The sequence below is a fragment of the Taudactylus pleione genome, unplaced genomic scaffold, assembly GCF_031769625.1.
Source record: "Taudactylus pleione unplaced genomic scaffold, aTauple2 ptg000214l, whole genome shotgun sequence".
In the NCBI taxonomy this organism is placed as follows: domain Eukaryota; kingdom Metazoa; phylum Chordata; class Amphibia; order Anura; family Myobatrachidae; genus Taudactylus; species Taudactylus pleione.
The window spans coordinates 12,155,173-12,179,975 of NW_028284616.1; the positions used below are offsets into that span (position 1 = coordinate 12,155,173).

Below are 24,803 nucleotides of genomic sequence, written 5' to 3' on the forward strand. Positions count from 1 at the left end.
TCTGAGCAGAGCGCACGCTCTGAATGAGGGCCGTCCTCCATAACTATGGAGCGTCCTCCTGGACGCTCGTATAGCTGTGGGTCACCACCCACAGCCTATACGAGCGTGCAGTTTGATGGCTGCGATGGTCTTGACCATCGCGACCATCGAAACTGCGAGCCGGGGCCTGCGGTTGAGGTTTTCAACCGCAAGGTCCGGAGTGATTTTGGCTCTATCAGAGCCAAAATCACTCCCACTGACATCACTAGTGATGTCAGTGGGCCGGCTTCTGACGGTAGGCGTTCCCTTAGGAACGCCCCCGTCAGGGAGGCACGCCCCCGGCACGCCCACCAAAGGGGGCGTGCTGTCAATCAACATCGACAGCACGCCCCCTTTGATCAGACACAACGAGCGAAGGAAAGTCCTTCGCTCGTCGCGTCTGGCGCATGCGCACGACGGAGCTCCCTCCGTCGTGCGCATGCTCAGTGCAGAACATCGACCCACTTGCGAGCGGACAGCCGCTCGCGAGTGGGTCTGAATCAGGCCCTAGGTCCTTAGGAGTAGTGTTTTGGCATGGCTAAGTAGCAAAGTTGGTGGCTCGATAAATGTGGCTATTTAGCGTAGTTTGAGGGTTGGTATATGTGGACACACCTGTACAAGCTATACAAAACATGCCATCAGTGACTCTCTAGTAATGGCATGCAATTAAGGGATCTCTGGTTGTCTTGCCAATAGGTCCTCTCCATACATAGCTAACTACAATAATATGTGGTTCAAAATAGAAGTTTCAGCAATTTACTGTTGGTATCACAAATCTGAAAATAGGGTGTAGATCTTTAGAAGGTGCTTCAATTCAAAAATTTTGGGAAAGATTATATATCATGCAAACTGCAGTAGCCACTCACGGGTAGTTGAATCAGCCCCTGAGATCTAACCACTCATGAACACTTTCAAGGGGAATCAGTATGTAATACCGCCGACAGGGGTGCCTAACCCTAACCCCTAAGTGCCTAACCCTAACCTCCCCCCCCCTTTTCCGCAGCCTAACACTAAGTCTCCCTAAACTCCCCCGGAGGTGCCTGACCCTAACCCCCCCTTCCCCCAGCCTAACCCTTACCCTCCCGGGAGCCCTAAAATCTAACCCTCTTCCCCCGCGGCTATCGGTGCCCGGCTAACCTTCGGTATGCTGGGTGTCGGGCTCCCGGCATAGGTCTAATGACAGGCATCGGGATTTTGATGCCTGTCATTAGTACCTTGCCGGGATTAGACAGTCGGGAAGCCGGCGGTCGGCATTTCTACCGTCTGCTTCCTGACTGCATCCCCATTCATTTTATTGTAAAAATAATAAATAAAACTAAAGCGAACTGATCACCTTCTTTTGTATAGATGTGTCTTCACATCTCTTTGCTGTAGTCGTGCTAAAAAGCCAAAGTACGAAACTTACACATTTTTTTCACGCTAATTTAACATTAAGGGGGGGTATCCAAAGGGTTCTGAAAGAAACCCCACATTTTTAGGCAAAAATAGGGATTTTGCATTTATTTTCTACTTTTCTCCAGTTTTTTTTTTTTTTTGTGCCTCTTGCCGTTTTCGCCTGTTTTTTTGGCAAAAATTTTGCAATTGAACACAGCCCTTCGTCTCGGAATCTTTATACGAAGTGCTACAATGAAGCGGCCGCAGCTTTTTTCATTCCAAGTTTCATTGTGGTTCATATACAGACTCGGGTGCACACAGATATACAAGGGTCGCATATCAAATTCATCAGCACAGTCTACTGGTGTGTCCTAGTAACATTGAATCGCAATCGCATTTTCGTAAATAAAAGACTGACGCTAGTAGAGTAGCACGGGACCTGGAAGCTCACTCATGTCAGGCAAGTCACGCTGCGTGGAGTATTGAGGCCATATGTACAGTATGAGAACACATCTGTATTTAAGAACTTGTTTTTACACAGTGTGCTATCATGTTATTAAAAGGAATATTGGGTAATATATAACTACCCAATATTCTTTCTAGACTGAAACAGGAGGTGGCGATCTCCTGTGCTATAGCAGCTCCCAAACCATTACCCTTATTTAAACAATCAAGCGCAACGCCCACTCACCTAATGCTATCATGTTATGTTCTTTTCTAGGCAAAAAGTTTTAAGCCTGCAACTCACCCACACCACAACCACATGTATATGCATGATGTAAAAAATATTTGTGCAGAACCATTCTCTTCACAGCTGCACTACTACATTTGTTACATTTTGCTATCCACATGGGATTCATTGTGCACCCATCTCTTCCTTTGGTTAGTTTGTTGTTCTTACAGTACTAACTTAAAACCGGGTGGGAGTGTGAGCAGGGGACCAATTACATGCTGCGCTGTGTTATTGTATTGTGCTGCGTCTCTAATTTCTTTTCCTCACAATGTAGTATTTAATGATAATTGTGTCACACATTGGTCATAGCAATGTATTTACTTACTGTTTTCTTGACAGACCAAAGAAGAGATGTCTGGCACTTTAGAGGTCATTCAGTTGCTGCAGTGTAGCTCTCAGTTTCTGCAGAAGTCCCGGGACAACTATTGTAGTAGATTCGCTGAGCAGGAGCGTCTCCGGCGGGAGGGTGCCCCACAGAAGGAGTTGGAAAAGGTGAGGTTAATGTATGCAATACCAATAATTATATATTTAAAACCACTTTAGCACATTAACTTCTGTGTAGAGAACTTGATATGAAACCACACAATTAAAACAACCTCTATATTTGATGTGTGGTACAATTTCTGCATGTCCTCACCCATTTCCTATTAACCTTTCAGGCAAAATTGAAGACTAGGAAAGCAGCAGAGTCTCTTCGCGGCTCTGTGGAGAAATACAATGCTGTACGCAAGGAGTTTGAGGAAAAGATGCTGCAGTCTGCGCAGGTTCGTAAGTGATTTACTGAAAGATAATATGCTTTTAAATGCCTAAATAAATCTGCATATTGCCGCTTACACCAACAATGCTTCCATTGTTCAAAGACCAAGGGCCATTTGTATATATTCTTTGCACCTTTTCATTGTACCTTTTATAAGCACACATCAGAATTAATATTTTATTGTCTGTGATTAATATACAAATTAAACATTAAAAACCAAAAATGGCCTGATTTGTATTGACTTCTGTCAAAATTGTCCCATGTGTATGTGCAAAAGTATATCACCACTAGCAGGCTCCAAATAGCACACATATAAGAACCAACTAGTTCTTTGTGCAAAAATATTTTTTGTTAAAGTGTTGCCAAACCGAAAAGAGTTGTAACTAATATTATCAAATTCACCCAATGTGCATGCCTATATACAATATATACTCCGGTAATCATTTATCATCAGTATGTGATGTCACCAGGTACAATAAGCCACTGCGGATGTAACTCATGTCTTCCAGCATAACCACAAGCTGCTTTCTGTTAACCATACGGTATACTGCAAGACACTCCTGAAATCACCCCACAGCTAATTGTTTATAAGACTGCAGGCCTTTGGAATATATTATATACTAGCGACCTGCCAAGGCTTTGCAAGGGACCAATTTTGAATTTACGGCTATATTCTTGTTTAACCAAGGTCTTATAAGATTGCCTTGTAGGTGGCATTAGTCGTTTTTCCTCCTGACGTCAACACGGAAAGATTTAGGGCCAAATGTAATAGGGTGTCTGTTTTGGTAAATTGCGAGTTTGGTGCTAAACTCGCAATTTTTCACAACTCTCCAATGTAATAGGGTGTCTGTTCACTAAAACTCGCATTTTTCAGAGTTACTAAAACTCTCCATTCTCAAACTCGCATCCAGATGTTTTCACATTGAAAACAATCAACTCGCCCAATGTAATAGAGTGTCTGTTTCAGACTCGCAAAAAAAAGATTACCAAAAGTCCCCAAATAATAGACCTGCTTCAGGCTAGCGAGTACATCCTGTGCAGGTCAGATTAACACAGAAGCATGCACATATCCATGAGATATGTACATGTTTCTGTGTGTACTTATATTAAATGTTTTAAAATAAAAAAAAAATGACGTGCACCCCCTCCCCAAAAGCATAACCAGCCCCGGGCTTTATAAAGCCTGTTCTGGTTCTAAAAATACAGGGGCCAAAATGCGTAGGGGGCACCTGTATATTAAGAACCAGCACAGGGCTTTGTTGAGCTGGTCCTGGTTCTGGAAAATCAGGGGACAAAACGAGTAGGGGTCCCCTGAAAATTCCAGAACCAGCACCGAACTCTTTCTAGCAGAGGGATAATGCCACAGCCAGGGAAAACCTTTCACCGGTTTCCCCGGCCAAAGCATTATCCCTGACTGCTAGTCAGTCCAGGCCAGATCCCTGGGGAGTTGACCCCCCCAATAAAGCGGTCCCCCTCTCCAGGGCACCCCAGGCCTAGACTGATAGCCCGGGGCTATCCCCGGCACCCTAGGGCGGTGGGTGCCGGGTTGATAGTGTAAAGTGTAAAATTAAAGTTTCCATATTGTCTTTGGTTGTAGAACCACAAGTACCAGCAAGCCTCCCCTGCATGCTGGTATTTGGAGAACCACAAATACCAGCATGCGGGGCATTACGGGCCCGCTGGCACTTGTAGCTCCACAACTAAAGAAATACGTAAATAAACAAACATACACCGTGAAAGTATAATAAATATTATTTAATAAAACATTCATGCACACTTACACTCACACATACTCACCTAGTATCCGAAGTAATCCATAGGGGTGTACCTGAAAAAAAAAATCCATACTCACCTCTCCTATGCGTCGATCATGTCCACTGGCAATCCAGGGGTTCAAAAAAAAAAACGCAAAAAAACCCCGATCCATACGGACTGAGCAAAGGTATGTGTGTACACATACCTTTGCTCCGCGTAAATGACCGGGGCACACGTGTGCCCCGTCAGTGAAGGGGCCGCCAGCCAATCAGGGAGCATCTTCGTCGGAGCAGCTCCCTGATTAGCTGAATGCGGCCATCCTGTGTGTCCCATAGACGTCTATGGTGAGAAATCCCCATAGACGTGTATGGTGAGAACTGCTACATCGTAGACGCAAGATTAATTGAGGTTAATCTTGTGGTTACATCAATGAAATAATGGAATCCCTCGCCCGGCCTGGACTGACTAGCAGTCAGGGATAATGCTTTGGATAATGCTTTGGCCGGGGAAACCGGTGAAAGGTTTTCCCTGGCTGTGGCATTATCCCCCTGCTAGAAAGAGTTCGGTGCTGGTTCTGGAATTTTCAGGGGACCCCTACTCGTTTTGTCCCCTGATTTTCCAGAACCAGGACCAGCTCAACAAAGCCCTGTGCTGGTTCTTAATATACAGGTGCCCCCTACGCATTTTGGCCCCTGTATTTTTAGAACCAGAACAGGCTTTATAAAGCCCGGGGTTGGTTATGCTTTTGGGGAGGGGGTGCACGTTTTTTTTTTTTTTAACACACACAGAAGCCATCACGGATCTCACTGATCTGTGATGGCTTCTCTAAAACTCGCACCTTTTAATGCTACTCGCATTAAAAGGTGTCAGTTTACATAGTCCTAAACTCGCAAATGCAGTAGCCTCGAGCTGAAAAGTTCGCAGGCTATTGAATTTGCGAGTTTCAGTACAAACTCGCACTTTTTAAAAGTGCAAGAAAGTGCGAGTTTGTACTGTTACTAAAACTGACACCCTATTACATTTGGCCCTTAGTTTTGACGTCACACGCAAAAGGGCCACGTAAAGTTGTCCATGAGCAAAACAGTCTCCACTTAGGTCAACTCCAGCCACTTTAAAGGGGCGTACACACTGGGCGATCAGGAAAGACAGTACGATTACGACATCTTAATCTTACCGTCGTTCCTGATCACCTGTACTGTCTGCACTGAACGATCAGTTCAACCAATCTGTCAATCTGAACATGCCAATCTGCTGTTATCGTTCAGACGATGGACAATGTCGGAAACAACCAGCGGGAGCGCGCATTTCTGCACGATTACTGAGCGATTGCACGATTACGATGTCGTAATTGGGCAATCGCTCAGTAATATCGCCCAGTGTGTACGCACCTGAAGTGTCTGTCTGTAAGGTTTGTTTACTGTCATGCCAGCAAGCAGATTCTTACCGGGAAATGGACTAGTTTGAAAGTAAAGAATTGTTTTTCACATAAATGAAATAGGAATGGTAAAAAATAGGAAAAATTTAAGTTTTGTATCATCAAACAGGGCTTACATCAATTTTTCTGGAGAAACCGGATAATGCGTATCAATCTCTACATGGTATAAATTAATGGTTAGCATTACTGCCTCACAGCACTGAGGTCATGGGCTCGATTCTCACTACGGCCCTAACTGTGTGGAGTTTGTATATTCTCCCTGTGCTTGCGTGGATTTCCTCCGGGTGCTCCGATTTTCCTCCCACACTCCAAAAATATACTGGTAGGTTAATTGGCTCCCAACGAAAATTAACCCTAGTGTGTGAGCTTGTGGTAGGGAATATAGATTGTAAGCTACACTGGGGTAGGGACCGATGTGAATGGACAAATATTCTCTCTGTAAGGCGCTGCAGAATATGTGTGCGCTATATAAATAACTGGTAATAAATAAAAGTCTATCGTGATATATCTTTAACTGTATAGGCAGCATAAGCCAAGAAAGGGCTCAGACATCTGTTTTTTCATTGATTTGCTTCACTAAAATATTCACTGCTGGGCTCCTTTTTATCATACATTAATGCTCTATCGAACAGTGAAAACTGTATAAAAATTTATATTAAGGCTGAATTCGAAAAAAAATAAATTCTCCATAGAGAACTCCGGAGCTATCGGAAGTACCGAGCTGAACAAGGATAGGTAGAACTGTCGCTCTGTGCTGCTTGACAAATTTCAGGGCATAAAAAAAAAATGCGGCGGCAGACAGATGCAGCATTCATGGATCTGGGAGATCTGTGATGCCTACATCTGTGCGTGATAAACATAAACACAGATGCACGGATGGTATCAGTGAGATTCTTCTGTGATGCTGTGTTTAAAATAAAAATTTGTGTTAAAATTAAAAAAATAAATAAATAAAACATCGTGCCCCCCAATATGAGCAACCAGCACTGGGCTTTGCATACTCAGTCCTGGTTGTGCTAAATACAGGGGACAAACGACATAGGGGTCCCACGTATGAAGCACAACCAACACTGGGCTATTCAGAACCAATCCTGGTTGCCAAAATACGGGGGACAAACGACATAGGGGTCCCACGTATGAAGCACAACCAACACTGGGCTATTCAGAACCAATCCTGGTTGCCAAAATACGGGGGACAAACAAAGTAGGGGTCCCCCGTATTAAGCACAACCAGCACTGGGCCTGTTCCCCTGTTATTCTCCAGGACCAGCACTTGGCCATAGCCAGGGGAGCCCTATCACCGGGTCCCCCAGCCGAAGCATCACCTGTGACCGCTAGTCAGTCCAGGTCGGGGATCCCTGGGGAGCAGGGGACCCCCCCCAATAAAGGGTTCCCCCTCTCCAGGGCACCCCAGGCTGATAGACCGGGCCCATCCCAAGGCACCCCTGGCCTGTGGGTGCTGGGTTGATTGTGTATAGTTTGGTACATTTGTTCATAGTAAAAATATTGTCTTTTGCTTTGAAACTGCAGGACCCAGCAAGCCTCCGCCGTATGCTGATACTTGGAGAACCACAAGTACCAGCATGCGGGGCATTACGGGCCCGCTGGTATCTGTAGTTCCACAGCAAAATAAATATGAAAATAAACACAAGACACACTGTTGAAAGTAACAGTTTATTAAAACATATATGCACACACTATCTCACATACTCTCTATGTATCCCTGAAGCCAATCACGTTCACTTGTCCAAGTAGATAACAAAAACAAAAACGCAAATACCCGGACCCACGAACATTAGTACTGTTCAGAATGACGGCTTCACAGCGGGATTTAACTATAGAAATCCCGGTGTGGAGCGCTCATTGGCTGAGAGAGGCGAGCCTTCCGCCTCTCAGCCAATGAATGGTTCTTACCATTGACTTCAATGGTGAGAACCACGATGCCCATATCAAAAATGGCGCCCCAGTCCAGTTTTTTAAATTTAAAGATGGCCACAGCGAGCCAATCACAGTTCACAAAGTCATCGCCCCGCCCCCTCGGCTGGCTTATATAAGGTCCTACCCTACCCTACAGAGGTTACCTGGATATGGTGGGTAGGCCCATAACCTTGGCCATGATTATGCTAAAAACCTCTATTTATTGCAAACATTTTACTGCAAAATGTGTGTGTGTGTGTATGTATCTATCTATATATATATATACATATATACATACATATATATATATACACACACATGCATATACATATGTATGTATATATATATATATATATATATATATATATATACATATACATATATACAATTAGTAATTTGGAGTTGTGCATCTGTGATTTGTCTTTTCCTTTGGTGTCTGCATCAACAGTCTCAACAGGTAGCACCTCCCATTATATACTGTATATTCAGGGTGTGCGGTCTAGGACCCTTTTCCCATATATTCCATCTAGAGAATTTTAATAAGCTGCCTGTGCGTTATAGCAAACATACTGTATGTATCTCTGTCAGATGGATCTCGGACATTTCTTTGGGTTACACCATATCCTGAGCTGTGCATATACCATGGGGATGTCTATTTCAGTTGTATCTCTTGCTCATAGCATGTAGTGGCTGTAAATTTAGATACTAGAGATTATGGCTGCACTGGTTATCCATCTGCTTTCAGAATATGACCGTATTTGAAACTGTTCGCCTTTTTTCTCTAAATAGGATCAGAACATTTCCCCATTATTCAGCCTAAGTTAATTTAATGGGCACGTCATTATATAAAGCTGTTGTATGTTTCTCCTTCTTCCAGTTATTTGAAGACACAGAGGCAACTCACCTCACACACATGAAGCGGCTTGTTACAGCATATTCACATTCTGTTGAGGATACACATGTACAGATTGGGCAGGTAAGTGCATTAATATCATACTCTTTTTAATCTTTATTCACATTTTTAGTGCATAAGAAATAAAGGAAAATGGTAAAAATTAAACAATTATAGTGATTGTTCATACAGCAGGAACAGAGTCATTAACCTAACATAGTCCGATTCACATGAACTTTCAAGTCAAGTGGTAGTCAACCACCAAAAGGGAGTGACTACGCCCATACTCTGCGCCTCAGGGCACCTAGAATATAACTTTCTCTCGTCATTTTTAATCTATCTAGATCAGGTAGTTTTGTTCTATTTCGGCTAGTATACATTTTCTGTTAACTGATTCAAGGATGAATAGGTTGTCCAGATACTGAATTATGATTCCGTTGAACAAATATTTTCTAAGATACTTCTTAAAAATATTCTTTTAGCTACATCAGTAACCTTCGATCCAACCAGACAACATGGCACTCTCATTTTACCAGTCCTGAAATCCTCCTTGAGAAGAGTGCTCAGATGTATTGCTTCCTACATTAAATCTAATTCTTAATATAGGAAGTCATATTTATTCTCAACAGGCACATACATTATGTATCACTTACTGTGAACACACAAAAACTTGAGTCACCCCCTTATTTTAAAAAGTTACAGATGAACATTTAAGTACCTGAATCCACATGGTGGCAGTATAACTAAAGGAAATGTTTTTTCTCAACAGAAAATATAACCTATGAAATAAGGGCTCTTGTTTTATATATTTTTAAATTCTTTACTTTCATGAAGCCGATCTAAAACATTTATCATCAAAGTTTTACATAATGGAAGCAGTAGATCACAACATCCTATTCCATATTCGCTATAAAACTGGAATATGTAGATAAACTCACCTATTGATAGAGCCTGATATATGGAGATGTGTTTTTATTTTTTTAATGCCACACAAACTTGCATGGGTTTATATATGCGTATGTGTGTGTGTGTGTGTGTGTGTGTGTATATATATGTATGTATATATATATATATATATATATATATATTATACATGGACTGAAGTCCGGCACTCCCTGTGTTCTATTCAATCACTTCAAACGCTGCGGTGCACTCCTTAGGATGTTCACATCCAAATATAGAAAAGCAAAAAAGGTGGCACTCTGCAGTCTTTCCAATAGCATGAAAAAGGTTAAATCTTTATTCCGACGTTTCGAGGGACAGCCCCTCGTCTTCAGGGATACATACCATATATGTATCCCTGAAGCCGAGGGGCTGTCCCTCGAAACGTCGGAATAAAGATTTAACCTTTTTCATGCTATTGGAAAGACTGCAGAGTGCCACCTTTTTTGCTTTTCTCTGTATGTATATATATATATATATATATAATTTTATTATATTCCAGTCCAGCACTCTGGATTTTGGTTAGAATTAAATTGGCGCCTTAAAAAAATCATGAACTTAAAGTTCTGAACGCTGCTTGTTTTTCATTTAACGGACTTGTTTCTCAAAATAAAAATATATTGTAGGGAATTTCAAGATTACTATTTAGGAAACAATGTAATGCAGTGTGCTTCCCTTAAGCAGCAGTTTGTGGGAGATAAACCAAATAATCTAAAATAAGAAGATAATGTAGTGTGATATATACGCTACATCTGTATCTCACTCTATGTAAAACTTTTATTAATAAATTGTAATTCATAGATCATATTACTTTTATACATCTGTGTAGCTAGAGCGTTATTGTTCTTGAGAGACTCAAATTCTACATCCATGAGTGAAGTTTCATTAAGTTTATGTCCTTACCCTTTTTTCTTTTAAAGGATTATCTATCTGCAAATGCCCCAAAACAAATAACCAGCACTATAATTATAGATTTCCGAACTTTTAGAGAGATAGCAGCCTGATCCCAGTTTAGCAGTCTCCTTGCCGTCACTCTGAAGCTTCAATGTGGCTGTTGGGACTTTCTGAAGGCAACTTGTCAACTGTATTAATTTGAATCCAGTATGCACAAGCTCCTTTGATGCTGCTGTTTTGCAGTTACCAGCTGGGGCTGAAGGGGGACGGCGAGCTGGCGATGCTCTGTACAAGCATTGCTGCCTTTACTCCGTAACTGGACCACCAGGGGGGAGGGACCCTCTGGCTCACCAGCTCTTTTGTTCCAAAAGTTTCACAAGCGCCTTATTACTACTGGACTACCAGGGTAAATGATTAGTTTGTTGCGATTTAAGACATGGGATCTCATTTTTATGCTGCATTTTTATGTGGCTCACTGTATCTGCAGTGCTGTGATATAACGTATTCCACAGAGATATAGGGGAAGGGGAACCAGGCCATAAAAGCTGCTGATAAATGAATGATTTTTAAATGTAATGGCTGCCATGATTTATTTAGGTCTCCATCCTTGTGAGGGATAAAGAAATAAAATTCACCATTGCATCATATTCATACTGGAATGTCTGACTTGGAGGACTGTGCTGCTTTCATTTTCCTACCCCATTAGTTAATTTCCTATAGCTTATTATCTGACACATGTTTTGCAGTTTTCACTTTTTATTTTCTCTAGTACATTCAGGTCTTAATAATCTTATGCCCATTTTACAATTAAAAATGACTTATACAAATACAAAATGTTCGGATTACTCTACAGGAGACTTAGGAATTTGGTGCATGGAACTTTACCCATGCCAATAGAGACTTAACGGTAGTTGTGCTTAGTGCAGACTGTTATTCTATCACCAGCCATCTTCTTGCTATAAATACCAACTTACCTCTCTGCCTTCTGTGTAACGCAAGGAATCTAGGGGCATATGTATCAAAGCTTGATGTGAGATAAAATTGTGAAATATATATCACCAGCCAATCGGCTCCAAACTATAATTTCTTAAACAGCCTGCAAAATGTAAGCTAGAAGCTGATTGGTTGGTGATGTATGTCTCACAATTTTATCTCACAATCAAGCTTTGATACATATGCCCCCCTAGTTTGCTTCTAAAGAAAAAAAAATATTAAACACAGCTAAAGAATTATAAGCCTGTAAAACAGTAGTGCACAGTTTTGCATTTTTTGTTGAAGGACCATAGTGTGACATTGTAGTCATTTAGAAGGACGGCAATAAAACTTGTTCTAAATGAAAATTGTGTTCCGTGTATTACAGGAAACGGGGAACCTCTTTGTAGTCACACCATACCTATCAACATTGTTTGTCCCCTCAGACAGAATTATGTAAACAGCTGGTCCTGAGTGTATATAATCATACCAGATAGACAGGATGGTTATGTTACATTGGGAGATTGTTATGCAACTCACCTATAACCATGTAACATATTGTGCCCACTTCCCTTCTGTAAAACATTTCTACCCTACCCTCTGTAATAACACAATTCTCTCTTTAGTGACACCTTTCTTTCCCCTATCACTTGATATAGTAGACTTATCCTATGATGAGATGGCTCTCAGGCAGGGGATCTTAGTCTCATAAGATGACTTTGACTAATGTCTCAGTAGTGAGGTTAGTCTCTGTAGTGTTCTGACAGTCTGACTGAATCATAATGTCGCTCATTATCTCATTCATTTTTTTTGCTGTCAAAACTCCTGATAAATGAGCAGATCTCATTACCACGGTGATACCCCTTATAAAACAGATACAATAGTATTTTTTTTTTTCCTGGTGACTTGGGTTCCACTATATTTGTATTGAGGGCTGCAATGTAGCTCATTCGGGGGAAATGTACTAAGCAGTGGAGAGAGATAAAGTACCACCCAATCAGCTCCTAACTGCCATCTTACAGGCTGTGTTTGAAAAATAACAGGAGCTGATTGATTGGTACTTTATCTCTTTCCAAGGCTTAGTACACCTACCCAAACTGTTTCCATATCCCAAATTGTTTACAAAAATGAAATCAAAATAGCCATATGTATTTTATGCTACCTCTAAAAAACAAATCAAATACAGTATCACCTGTTCCCTGTTAAAGGAAGACAAGTAAAGGCCCCATACACCAGGCGATGTATTGTCCGAGTCTGCGATGGGATCGGGAATGCCGGTTGGAAATGCTGACCGGAGCCCATCGATGTGTCAGATAATAAGCTATGATCCGTCGGAGGATTGGTGAAATTATACATGTTAAATTTCACAGATTTGCAAATCATGATCATATTTTGATCATGGTCGGCAAATCTGTGAAATCCAAAATGTTGGATTTAACCGATCCTCCGACCCGGAATCTCTGGATCGCAGCATTGCGGCAATCCATCGCTGGTGCATGGAGGCCATAAGCAAGTAGTTACTTAAATAACTCTGCATCTATTTTTCTATTTGTAAAGCTAAGCTAATATCTATTTTCAGGCACCTTCCTTTTCTCTTAAAGTCTCACACACTTTCCTTTCCACATCGTTCAGTCTGTCATTCTTTTGTCCTGGCACAGTGTATTGCCTCCAGTACAGCGATCTCTCCACTATTTGCATCTCTTCCTCTCCGATCTGCTTAGCTCACCTTAATTGCTCCCTTGAATTATAGGAAGTTGAGAACTGTTTCTCTCATATAAGGTTCTGCATTTTCTCAGGTTCAGGAAGAGTTCAAACATAACATGGAAAATGTGGCCATAGAGAAGCTGATCAGGAAGTTTGCAGAGAGTAATGGCACAGGAACTGAGCGGCCTGGTAAGAAAGCCATGTTGATAGAGGTGGCATTGGTTGCCTAGAAACCAGTGCTACATATGCTTCTAAAAAATGTAAAAAGAAGAAGACAATAGTTCAATTAAAGATAAAAGTACAGAGCAGTCTCTTCATATGTTCATTTGTTCATTTCAGAGGCAGTGGAATTTGAAGGTTTCCGTTTCCCAACATCTTTAGAAGGTTAGTAAGTGACTCTTTGCTGTTTCAAAAATATATGTATTCATAATATATTCTGCACACAGAAAATGCTTTTTACTTCTAAATACGTATGGCACTGCGAACCACATGTGGTGCCCGATAAATAAAGCTTAATAATAATAATACATTATGCTAATAATGGCATAGATGAAAGCAGAATATAGCCCAGTGGCCTGGACACAAATGGAAACTGCAGTAGTTAATGGGTTTCGTACCTTATTGACCTTAACACTGTCAATAGTCTAATATATTTGTCAAAATGAGGCAAACACATGCTCTTGTTTACAAGCTGCAGCCTTTGTATGTTAGCTCTCTCACTGTCAGGACAAGAAATGGCTTTGCTTTTAGTTGCTAGGACTATTCTTATTGGAAGCTTGAAAATTGGCATTGAGTTACTGATTTGCCAAGGCGCCTGACTCATATGTGCAGCTTGTATTTAGGAGGTGATGGGTTTGTATCTCCTGCTCTTCAGCCTGTACTGAATGCTGTATGTAAACAAGTCTTTAGCAATTACATTAGCCTATGTATAATCTCATGTTGGGCAAAATGTATAAAGGTGGAGTTGGTCTCTATACTTTTGGAAGGTATTTTCAGCTGGACTGAAGCAGTAACATGTTTTTTATATGGGTAGATTGTAAATGTAGCCCTCTTTTGACCCTGTGTTTTCATACTACACTAAGTGGGACAATGAATGGGACACTGAATGTTAACATACTTATCACCACTTGTCCAGAAACCACCATAGTTTAACATTTTATATTGTGTTGCATTTGTTTCAAACCCTTCTCTCAAGGAGGGTGGGCCTGGGATTATGCTATGTGGAAATGTTTACGTTGGAGATATTTGACGAGAGTATAACAAAGCATGACAGTGTCACTAATATAGTGAAGACTTTTTAGATTGTAAGCACACCATGGTGATTTTTATTTTTCAGTTTAAATTCAGTTTCTCTGTCCTCTTCTATTTTTTTATTTGAAAGTTCTCATGGAGATTTAACTCTCACAGGTGTAAAGCGTACATGGTCCAAACCTTTTCGCATTCGGGGCCTGAGCAAAAGGGAGAAGGACACACAGCAAGTGTAAGACAACCAGCCCATCTTCTATTTCTGTTTATTTAATGCTCTATAAAAAGATCAATGTTTTGATATTTGTTTCTATTATCTATCTATTTGCAGGGAATCTACTGAGCCAAATTGTGTGGTAAGAAAAATAGAGTATGATCATAGGATACATGTTTTTGCACAGACTTCGCCTCCTTTTTATTTCAGTTCTGTGTATATTTTTGAGAACCTGGCACATTTTTGCTGGTAAACCTGTTGCCAGGGTTATGGCTAAGTTCCCTAAAAATACAATACTAAATTGTTATAAAACTAATCAAATGTACCTTGAGAAGTACTGTATGAAATAATTTCAGCTATTTTGGCAATGTATTTTTTTTGTTTTTCTAACTGCCAATATTTTCGAATTCACTGTGATTTCCTGTAACCTTGCACTTGTGGGAACGCGATAAAGTATCAGTTAAAACTTAACTTTATTTTTTTTTGTTATTGTATTACTTGTTTTCTTGTTTACACTTCTTCCTTTAGGTTCTTCCAGATATTGATGAGGAAGGTTTTACCATTCGCCCTGATGACAATGTGACCAGTATCCTTCCAGTAACCACTGTAATTGCCACAGAGGTTGAAATTTGATGGGTACTTTTTGCTTCCTTTTTCTTTCTTTAGGGAGAAACCGGTTGCAGCATACACCCCAATAAATTATGTCGACCCAAAGATCTGCACACAAAATGTAGGTGGTTCAACCCTTGCAACAACTAACAATTCCTAGAGGTGTAATATAAAAGAATAGTTATGGGATTGGCAATATACTGTAAGTAGGTACAGTCAACTGTCTTGTTTTTTTTCTGTTAATGTTTACATCATTTGTACATTCGTGTAGGAGGATAAACAACTATGCAGACAATTTGCACACTTAAACCTAAACCTGATATTGAAAAATGAAATGCACACAAGTGTTTATCTGTATCTTTCAGACATAGACCCGTATTCAATTAGCCTGTTGTACTTTCCGCCGCATATGCCTGTTTGGGACACAAATTTGCGTTATGCACGTCCCCGCTTTTCGCCCTATTCAATTGCAGAAGAGGCAAAAACGCAAATAGGCAAATGCATAACAGGCGGAAAATACTGAATACATTGGAGGAATCAGTCTGCACCCCAAAAATAAGATGCACTGACACTGGAAATCATTACAGATGTGTACTATTAGCCCTAATAAACTTATTGTGTCCTTAAATTGTGTTAAAAGCTTTCTAGGAGCATATTTGTAAAAGTGGTGAAACATTATAGAAAACAGTATATCTGGTGGAAAATAAATAGTCCAGTCAAATTTGGGGTTCTTGAAAATGGGTGCTAGCATATTTTTGTGTCTCTAAAGTGCACTTTTTCAAAAAAGTAAAAAATCCACCTGCTGCAAGCATCTGCAATCCTAAAAACACCTGCCCCATCCATACAGTACCCCAAGAAACCTGTTTCTCTAGTTTTTATCCTTGTGCCCCAACTTTTTTCATTTTCGCCCCACAAATTACATGTTTTTATTGGGGTGTTCTGAGGTAATTTGTTTTATTTTTTTGGGGCTGATTTGTCTTTGGGGGTGGGTGTCCAAACGGTTCTTAATCATTTCCCCACATTTGCACTCCAAAATAGAGATTTTGCACTTTTTTCTGACTGCCATTCTTTGGAGAAACTTTTCCGCCTGTTTCAGTGTATTCAGTTTCTGCTTAGGCGAAAACGTCCTGGAATTGAATTTCTAGATAGGCCACAAACAGGCGAAAAGCAGCAATAGGCAAAACTTTTTCACTGATTATGGCTTTTCGCGTCTAATTGAATCCGGCCCATAGCTTGAGTGTTTTGCTTGCATTTGCAATTCTCCCAGATCACCAATGACAAATGTCCATGTGTACTTGAGCTCTGAGAGTTTGTGAAATAATTGACAATATAATCATACTGCATACAGTTATATAATATTTTTTCTATTGTGCTTTGCTTTTTTTATTTGTTTTTATTGTTTTATAAGAAAGCTTATGGATTAAATTTATTTATTATAGGAGCCAGAATAATGTTTATTTAGTTGTATGCTGGGTACACGCTATGCAGATCACCCATACACACATGAGGATGCACCAGTATGTCTTTTAGGGCATCTGCTGTGCTGTGTACCCAGCATAATTGTATGCTTCAGAAAATAGGTATGCTCCTTAATGGCATAAAGCTGGAGTATTGATGTTTCTTCGTCAGTGTCCATAGGGATCCACAGGGATACCATGGGGTGTAGGTGGTGGATAAGGACCGGACACCAAACAGTTAAGCTTTGAACTGCCAGGATGCAAAGGAACCTCCCTCTTAAAGCCCCGTCCCTGAGCCTGAGGCAAATCAGTTTGCTTCGTGTCCAGCAGGAGCTCGGATCACCTTGTATAACAGTGGCTGCCTTATGCAGCCCAAAGCTTTGTTTTTATGATTTCTAATTTTATTTATCTTTATTACTGAGTGCGCAGCATCAGACTGTCCTTAGGACATTTGTGCTGCCACTCCATCACCCCTCCGGGCACCGCAACTCCATAGCATCGCTTGGTCCTTTTGGCGGGGCTTCCGGGGACCTTGCGAACCGGCCCCGCGGAGGACCCCAGACTGCAACTCGGACACAGGAGACAGGTTAGGCGGGTTACTGCGGCTTGGCAATCTTACCACCGGTCTCAGGGAACAGACCGGATGTCGTGAGAGTGAACACCGGCCTCGACAGCGTGATCCACTAGACCACCAGGGTACATATGCTGCAATAATCCTGCGTCCCGGCGGTCAAAAATCTGCCAGGTGAGGTCAGCTTCCTCTATTACAGCGGCCCCTCCGCCAGCTCAAGGTGCCATTCCACGCGGCCTGGACGCTCTGAGCTGCACTCCTCCTCGGACCCCGCCCTCTCAGTGGCTCAGGTGGCCATTTTCTGCAGGCTCAGCCACAGCTCTATCTGGAAAACGCTGGGTCCGGTCCCCCTACATACCTCTCCTAGGAGTCAGGTTATGTAGCACTAGATCCTGCCAGACACTGCGTCTGAGTAGTTGAATGTAGCGCCCTTTTGCAGTTAGTGTTTTTCCGCATAGTATGTGACTTTTGCTAGCGCTGTATGATTTTTCTAATCTGTCAGCCCATGGCTTTCCCTTTCCTCTCACTAAAACACTCTCATACTGTGTTATGTGTGTTATATGGCTTTCCCTTTCCTCTCACTATAACACTATCATACTGGTGTATTCAGGGTCTTCTATACTTCACTTTTACTTATAAATGTGAAGGTTGTCACATACTGTTTGGTTTCACTCTACACATTACCATATTCTGTACCGTTCTCTCCTGCAGCTTATTTAAGCATAGGCAGGATCACTATACTGTATACCCATTTGTATACAATGTTGCATAATAGCATATGTATACCCATTTGTATTTGGTGTATACTGTCGCATAATAGCATCAGCATACCCATTTGTATTTGGTGTATTCTGTTGCATATTAGTGTATACTTTGCGACTATGTCTAACAAAGGCAAAAGTAGCAAGTAAGCGACTGCACCTACATTGCTCTCATGCAGATCCTGTACAGCAAGCTTGAATGAGGAGGATGTTGTCCAGGACGGACTATGTACAACGTTTTATATTACACCAGGTACGTCTTTTGCCCTTGCCCAGGAGCCTCCTTGGGCATCCCTGACTCAGGTGCTAGCTACTATTGCGGACCACCTGACAGTCCAGGCAGTAATTCCCCCTATGGGATTGCCTGAACAGGTACAGGCAGTACCGGTACCTCCATGGGTAGATGTCCTCTCTACTTCGGTACAGAGTCTAGCAGCTTTCTCTACAGCCTTTCAAAATATGTTGCAAGGTGAGAAGCCCCTACCCAGTAAACCTACCAAGCGTACTGTGTTGTCTTCACAGTCTACGCATCTTTCAGAATCTGTGATATCATCTGAGGCAGAAGACGCTGATAATTTCTCCGATACTGAATTTCTCTCAGGGGAAGGAGAGCATCAATCTAAATTTAATATACCTGCTTTGGTGCGAGCTGTCAGATCTATCCTCCAAATAGAAGACAATGAGCCCGCCCCCAAATCAAAGCACCCACTATTTAAACGATAAAAAGTGACTTCAGAAGAGTTCCTCTCTCTGATCAGATAGCCGAACACATGGCAGCAGCTTTGCAGATGCCTGGTAAGAGGTTTCAGCACCAAAAACACCTGACCTATTGTTACCCTTATCCTGCAGCTCATTGTGCAAAATGGGAGGTTCCCCCAGCAGTAGATTCCCATGTTACCTATCCCTACAAATTCCTCATTAAAGGACCGTACGGATAGAAAGATTGAAACTGGCCTTAAATCTGTGTATTCCTTTTCAGGAGCCATTGCTCGCCCAACCATGGCTATTGCCTGGGCGGCGAAAGCAATTGAGAGCTGGGCAGATGCCCTAGAAGAGTCTTTCACCCTAGAGGCCTCTAGGGATCAGATGTCTTATATAGCTCACATAAGAGATGCAGCTTCCTATATCGGAGAAGTGACCTTGGATGCTAGTCTCCTGACGTCTAGAGCACCAGCTATATCCGTGTCTGCCCTCCGCACTCTTTGGCTACGGTCATGGAAGGCGGATTCAGACTCTAAGAAGGCCTTAGAATCATTACCTTGCACTGGTGAGATCCTGTTTGGCCCAGATCTAGACAAGAGTGTAGCCACTTTGGCAGCATCAAAAACTGATTTTCTGCCCTCAGCAACTACTGCAAAGCCACGGACAACATCCTTCAGGTCCTTTCGACCCCAGGGAAAGCCTAAGGGCCAGACCTTTCCTCTGCAATCGGCTTCCACAAGGACCACAAGCCCAGGACCAAGCAGACCTGGGCCACCTAATATCCTGCTTCCAAATCTGAGGACAAACTTTCAGCCTGACGGGACAGGCCTCCCACTGAGTGATTCCAGAGTAGGAGGCAGACTTCTTCAATTTGCCCATTGCTGGCGTCAAACCACCACAGACGCTTGGGTACAAGAATTGGTCTCTCACGGGTGCGCCCTCTCATTCCTAGGATGGCCACCCCACCAGTTTTGCTACACAGGCCCTCAATCAGATCCGAGCAGGGCCTGCTTATCCAGGAAGCCATTCAGTCCTTTCTGCAAACGGGGGTAATAGTTCCAGTTCCGCTATCGCAGCGAGGGAAAAGGTTATTATTCTACCCTGTTTATGGTGCAGAAACCAAATGGGTCTGATCGGCCTATCCTCAACCTCAAAGCCCTGAACAAATTCATCACAGTGCCCTGATTTCGGATAGAAACCCTGTGCTCTATTTTACTAGCTAGGCAACCGGGGGACTTTATGGTATCTCTGGATATTCAGGACGCTTACCTACATGTACCTATAACGCCCTCTCATCAGCGGAGTCAGCGATATCTACAGCAACATTTCCAATTTCAGGCTCTGCTCTTTGAACTTTCTACAGCTCCACAGGTCTTTACCAAATGATGGCGGTCATGGTAGCACACCTGTGTTGTCAGGGAGTCAGGCTGCTACCATACCTGGATGACCTCTTGCTCCTAGCATGCTCCCCAGAGGTTCTTCAATGCCATCTTCCGAGAACCATTGCCTTCCTACAGAGATATGGCTGGTTAATCAACTGGAAAAATTCCTCCTTGAGCCCTTCACAAAGGATGGTCCATCTGGGGGCTCTTTTGGATTCTCAAGCTCAGAGAATCTTTCCAACAATGGACAAGATCTCCACACTTCAACGACGAGTGCGCAGATTATTCCGCAGTCACAGAGTCTCAGTTTACTTAGTAATGCAGATTCTTGGATCCATGGTATTCACTTTCGACATGGGGAAGTACACTCAGTTCCATTCCAGGCCTCTGCAACACCTATTCCTCCATATGGAACGGGTTGACCCATCTGTTCAGACCCCAGACAATGATTCTCCCTCCAGAGGTTTATCTGTCCCTTTCCTGGTGGTTACAGATGTCCAACCTCACCTTTTGGGTCCCGGAGTGGGTATTCCAGACAACGGACGCAAGCCTCTGGGGCTGGGGCTCAGTGACCGGTCAACACTCCTTCCAGGGCCACTGGACATCGGTTGAGTCGACCCTGCCAATCAATGTATTGGAACTCCGAGCTATCTACAGAGCCCCTCACTCTGGCTCAGGACATACTTCAGGGCAAGCCTGTACAAGGGCAGTCCGACAACGCCACAGCAGTGGCCTACATCAATTACCAAGGAGGAACTCGAAGTCGGTCAGCAATGGCAGAATTGTCACGCATTCTCACATGGGCCGAAGGCCACCTCCTGGCCATCTCCGTGGTGTTCATTCAGGGAGTTCTCAACTGGGAAGCGGACTTCCTCCGCCATCATGACCTGCATCCCGGGGAATGGTCTCTCCACCCAGAAGTCTTTCAACTCCTAGTGGACAAGTGGGGCCTGCCAGAGGTGGACCTTATGGCCTCTTGACACAATCGCAAGCTGCCTGTGTATGGATCCAGAACAAGGGATGCCAAAGCAGCCGCCTTAGATGCCTTGTGTCACAGACTAAGGAATTTAAGGCTGTGTTCCCGGGCTGGGTCTTGGATCTGTATTGTTTGGGTCAGGTATGCTCTTGAAAGGACTGGGTTTAATGAAGTACCTGCACATGTAGTAATATATCGGTTGAAGTGGCCTTTGAGTGAATAATGAAGGACAACTGAATTCCGGTTAGGACCGGAGGTTAACTGGACTCCAGGTATAATGGAAGTCGGCTGAAGCTCTGGGCAGGAGCGGAGAGTAACTGGACTCCAGGTGTAATGGGGGACGGCTGGAACTCCGGACAGGACCGGAGGATAACTGGACTCCAGGTGTAATGGAGGACAGCTGGATACACACAGAAGTGTAGCAATTGAAGAATCAGCAGATACGCTTGGAGCACAGTAAGGAAGCTCACTAGACGAGGCTAAGAGTCCTGTTGCACTGGCAACTTGTTACTGCAGCAGGTATCCTTTTATAGAGGTTACAGGAAGCTGATTGGTGGAGAACTGTGAAGGAGATTTTCCATTGGTGGAGGTGGAGTCACGTGGGCAAATCCAATATGGCAGCGCCCATGGACCGTCCATTATCTGTTTAGAACTTTGTGTGGTATCCTAGATAAAGTACAGATGTGTCCTCATACATTGTTGCTGTAGATACGTCTAGCAGCCCCTCTTGGTGCGCCAGGTCCTGTGCGACTCAGCGCTGAGCATCTTTTTCGCCCGAAATTGATTCTGAGTCGCAATTTGATGCTGTAGGATGCACTAGGACACTGCTATTAATTTGATATGCGACACTTTTATATCTGTGTGCAGAAAAAAATATATATTTACACAGCACCTGGCACCAATCAAATGGCAAAATTAATATTGAGTTATAATAATTATCAGCAATGAAGCTGTTCAATTAATCATAGCAGCATAACACCATGTGAGTCCGTGACAGCTCATCAATAAACATGTGTAGAGCAAAGTAAAAATACATATACTGTATAGGTGATGCGCTAATTAAAAAGAGGTCCCAATGTGGCAGAACAGTCAATCAGAACACCATCATTCAGATTTCTTAATATTTAAAATTACGCATAAAACATCATACATGCTGTACCTATAACAAGGGGAGACGTGACCACAAGCAGGCTAAGTTCCCGGTCCCTCCCTGGGCTGTGGTCTGTGGGACTGTGAGTAAAACGCCCAACCAGAATTAACACTGATCAACTTTGAAAAGCATATATGGGCTAAAAATGTTCTAATATTGCAACTTATATATATTCAAATTGGAGCAGCAGCTCATAAAATGTGTATTCTAGGAGGATTCTTTGCATCCAGCACGTCAGTTTATCTTACAGAAACTTTGCTTCTAAAACTCTCACAGTGGTGAGACTAAAACTATATAGTAGCAAACAACTATTTTTTTTTCTTGTTTAACAACTGCTATGGATTTTTAGTCACTTGCCATTTTTAACCTTATAGACTTTATTTATTTTTTCATATAGAATTGTGTCAGTAATATATCTTAAGCTTTTAAGAATATAATGTTCTTATGTTATAGGTATGTATGATGTTTTATGTGTAATTTAAAATATTAAGAAATCTGAATGATGATGTTCTGATTGATTGTTCTGCCACATTGGGACCTCTTTTTAATTAGCGCATCACCTATATATGTATTTTTAGTTATATCTGTGTGCAACTGAGTCTGAATCTGTATAGAAAGTGCTACAATGCAGCGGCCGCAGCTTTTTTTTCATGCCAAGTTCTGTTTGCAGACTCAGTAGTACACAGATATACTAGTGTTGCCTATGAAATTAATCAGCACAGTCTCCTGGTACGTCCTAGTCACATCACATTGCGTTTGAAATGCATTTTTGAGCGAAAAAGACGGCCGGCGCTAGCAGTGTCGCATTAGACTTGGAGGCACACTCCCTGCAGACGTTTTGCGCCACATGACGTATTGAGGCTAGATGAGTGAGGACACATCTGTAACATCATTACTTTCTACTGTGTAAAGCCTGGAATGTAGATTGGCCTTTCCCAGGGGTATGAAAGAGATATTGGACAGAATAGCATGAACTGTTTATGCAAATAAATATTAAGGGTATAATCAACGGACATACTTAGGCGTGGATACTGTGTACTAGAAAATTTCAAGTCTGTGTTGGCCTTTAGGGTCACGTCAGCCGTATATTATAATAAAAAGGATTTGCAGAGCTTATTTTATCTATTGGAGGGTCGTCTACACCGTCCATGTATTCTTAGAAGCAATCCTTCATAAAGTTTTCATAATCGTCCAAGGAAAATGTATAGCTGCAAGGAATGTGAAGTAGTTAGTAGCAAGCAGTTCCTCCAGTGGACTTCTTTAGAGTAGTGTTCATCATGGGGATCCAAAATTTTCTCCTTGGATACTATTATCAAAATAAAACATGAAAATAGATACCAACCCCCCCTTACCAATTGTGTCCAATTCACTATTTTGATCTTCTCAAAAATGATTATTAAATGAAAAGAAGTAGTGAGAATTTGTTCTTGTTCTTATTACAGTTGTTTTCACAGACTTCTAAGACTTGACACACTATCCAGTCTCCTTTAAAGGAAGTGCAGAGATCATCTTACATACCATTGTTGGATCAACTTAAACCAATGTGGCCATCCTCCTCTGTCCTCTCTTTTCAACATGATTGACTGATACTTTGATAGCTATACAGAAAAAGGAGAAAATTGTACATAATGGCCATATGTGTAGACACTGGATTAATATTTATTTTCCTTTTTATAATGATGTTTTCACAATTATGGACCACTCTGTATTTTAAGCTTGCCATTTTTTGGCAGCATAAAGGTTGACAAGTGTACATGTTTTTATACTTCTACAGCCCTTTGATAAAGTAATCCTTTTTTCTTTTGCCTCTTTTAGATGAAATGTAGGATAGTCACTAGTCATGTTAGTCAGTACATTATGTGATCTACATCTGTACTTAAGTATAAAAGCTAAGATCTGTTTCAATCATTTAAAAGAAAATGAAAGCCAGTTTAGGGGCCTATTCATCATCGAAGGCCGTATGGCCTCCGATGAGGAAGTTTAGAACTGGCTGCGAGCAGGGCTGCCATCAGATATTGTGGGGCCCAGGACTGACAAAATAGGCAGGGCCCCTGGGCCCCCCCTCCCGCTACTGCTAAGTCTAATTAATTATGACTTACCTTATCGCCTTGTGCTTCTTCCTTCTGGCTTCTTCTCCTCCAGGGCTGGCTGGCGCTGCTCCTCACACGCCGCGGCTCATCTGACATCTCCCATCCAGTGGCGTGATGTCGTGCACCCCAACGTCAAAGGAAAAGAAAATTTATTAAACAAGTGCAGGGGCAAATACAGGATTTTCTGAGGGAGAGGGAGGGGGCTTCTAATAAAATAATTAAAATAAATAAATATATATTTATATATACTGTG

The 24,803-nt window shown here is 42.1% G+C and overlaps 1 protein-coding gene across 2 annotated transcripts in view; it reads left to right on the forward strand.

The window, feature by feature from the left end:
• Positions 1-24,803, forward strand: part of FCHO1 (FCH and mu domain containing endocytic adaptor 1) — a 195,809-nt gene that overhangs the window by 65,625 nt on the left and 105,381 nt on the right. For both annotated transcript variants that reach the window (XM_088478463.1, XM_088478464.1), the window contains exons 8-15: positions 2,465-2,617; positions 2,785-2,889; positions 8,867-8,965; positions 13,486-13,582; positions 13,733-13,777; positions 14,801-14,873; positions 14,970-14,994; positions 15,381-15,438. In XM_088478463.1, coding sequence (XP_088334589.1) covers positions 2,465-2,617; positions 2,785-2,889; positions 8,867-8,965; positions 13,486-13,582; positions 13,733-13,777; positions 14,801-14,873; positions 14,970-14,994; positions 15,381-15,438 — 655 coding nt within the window. The remainder of the gene's footprint in view (positions 1-2,464; positions 2,618-2,784; positions 2,890-8,866; positions 8,966-13,485; positions 13,583-13,732; positions 13,778-14,800; positions 14,874-14,969; positions 14,995-15,380; positions 15,439-24,803) is intronic.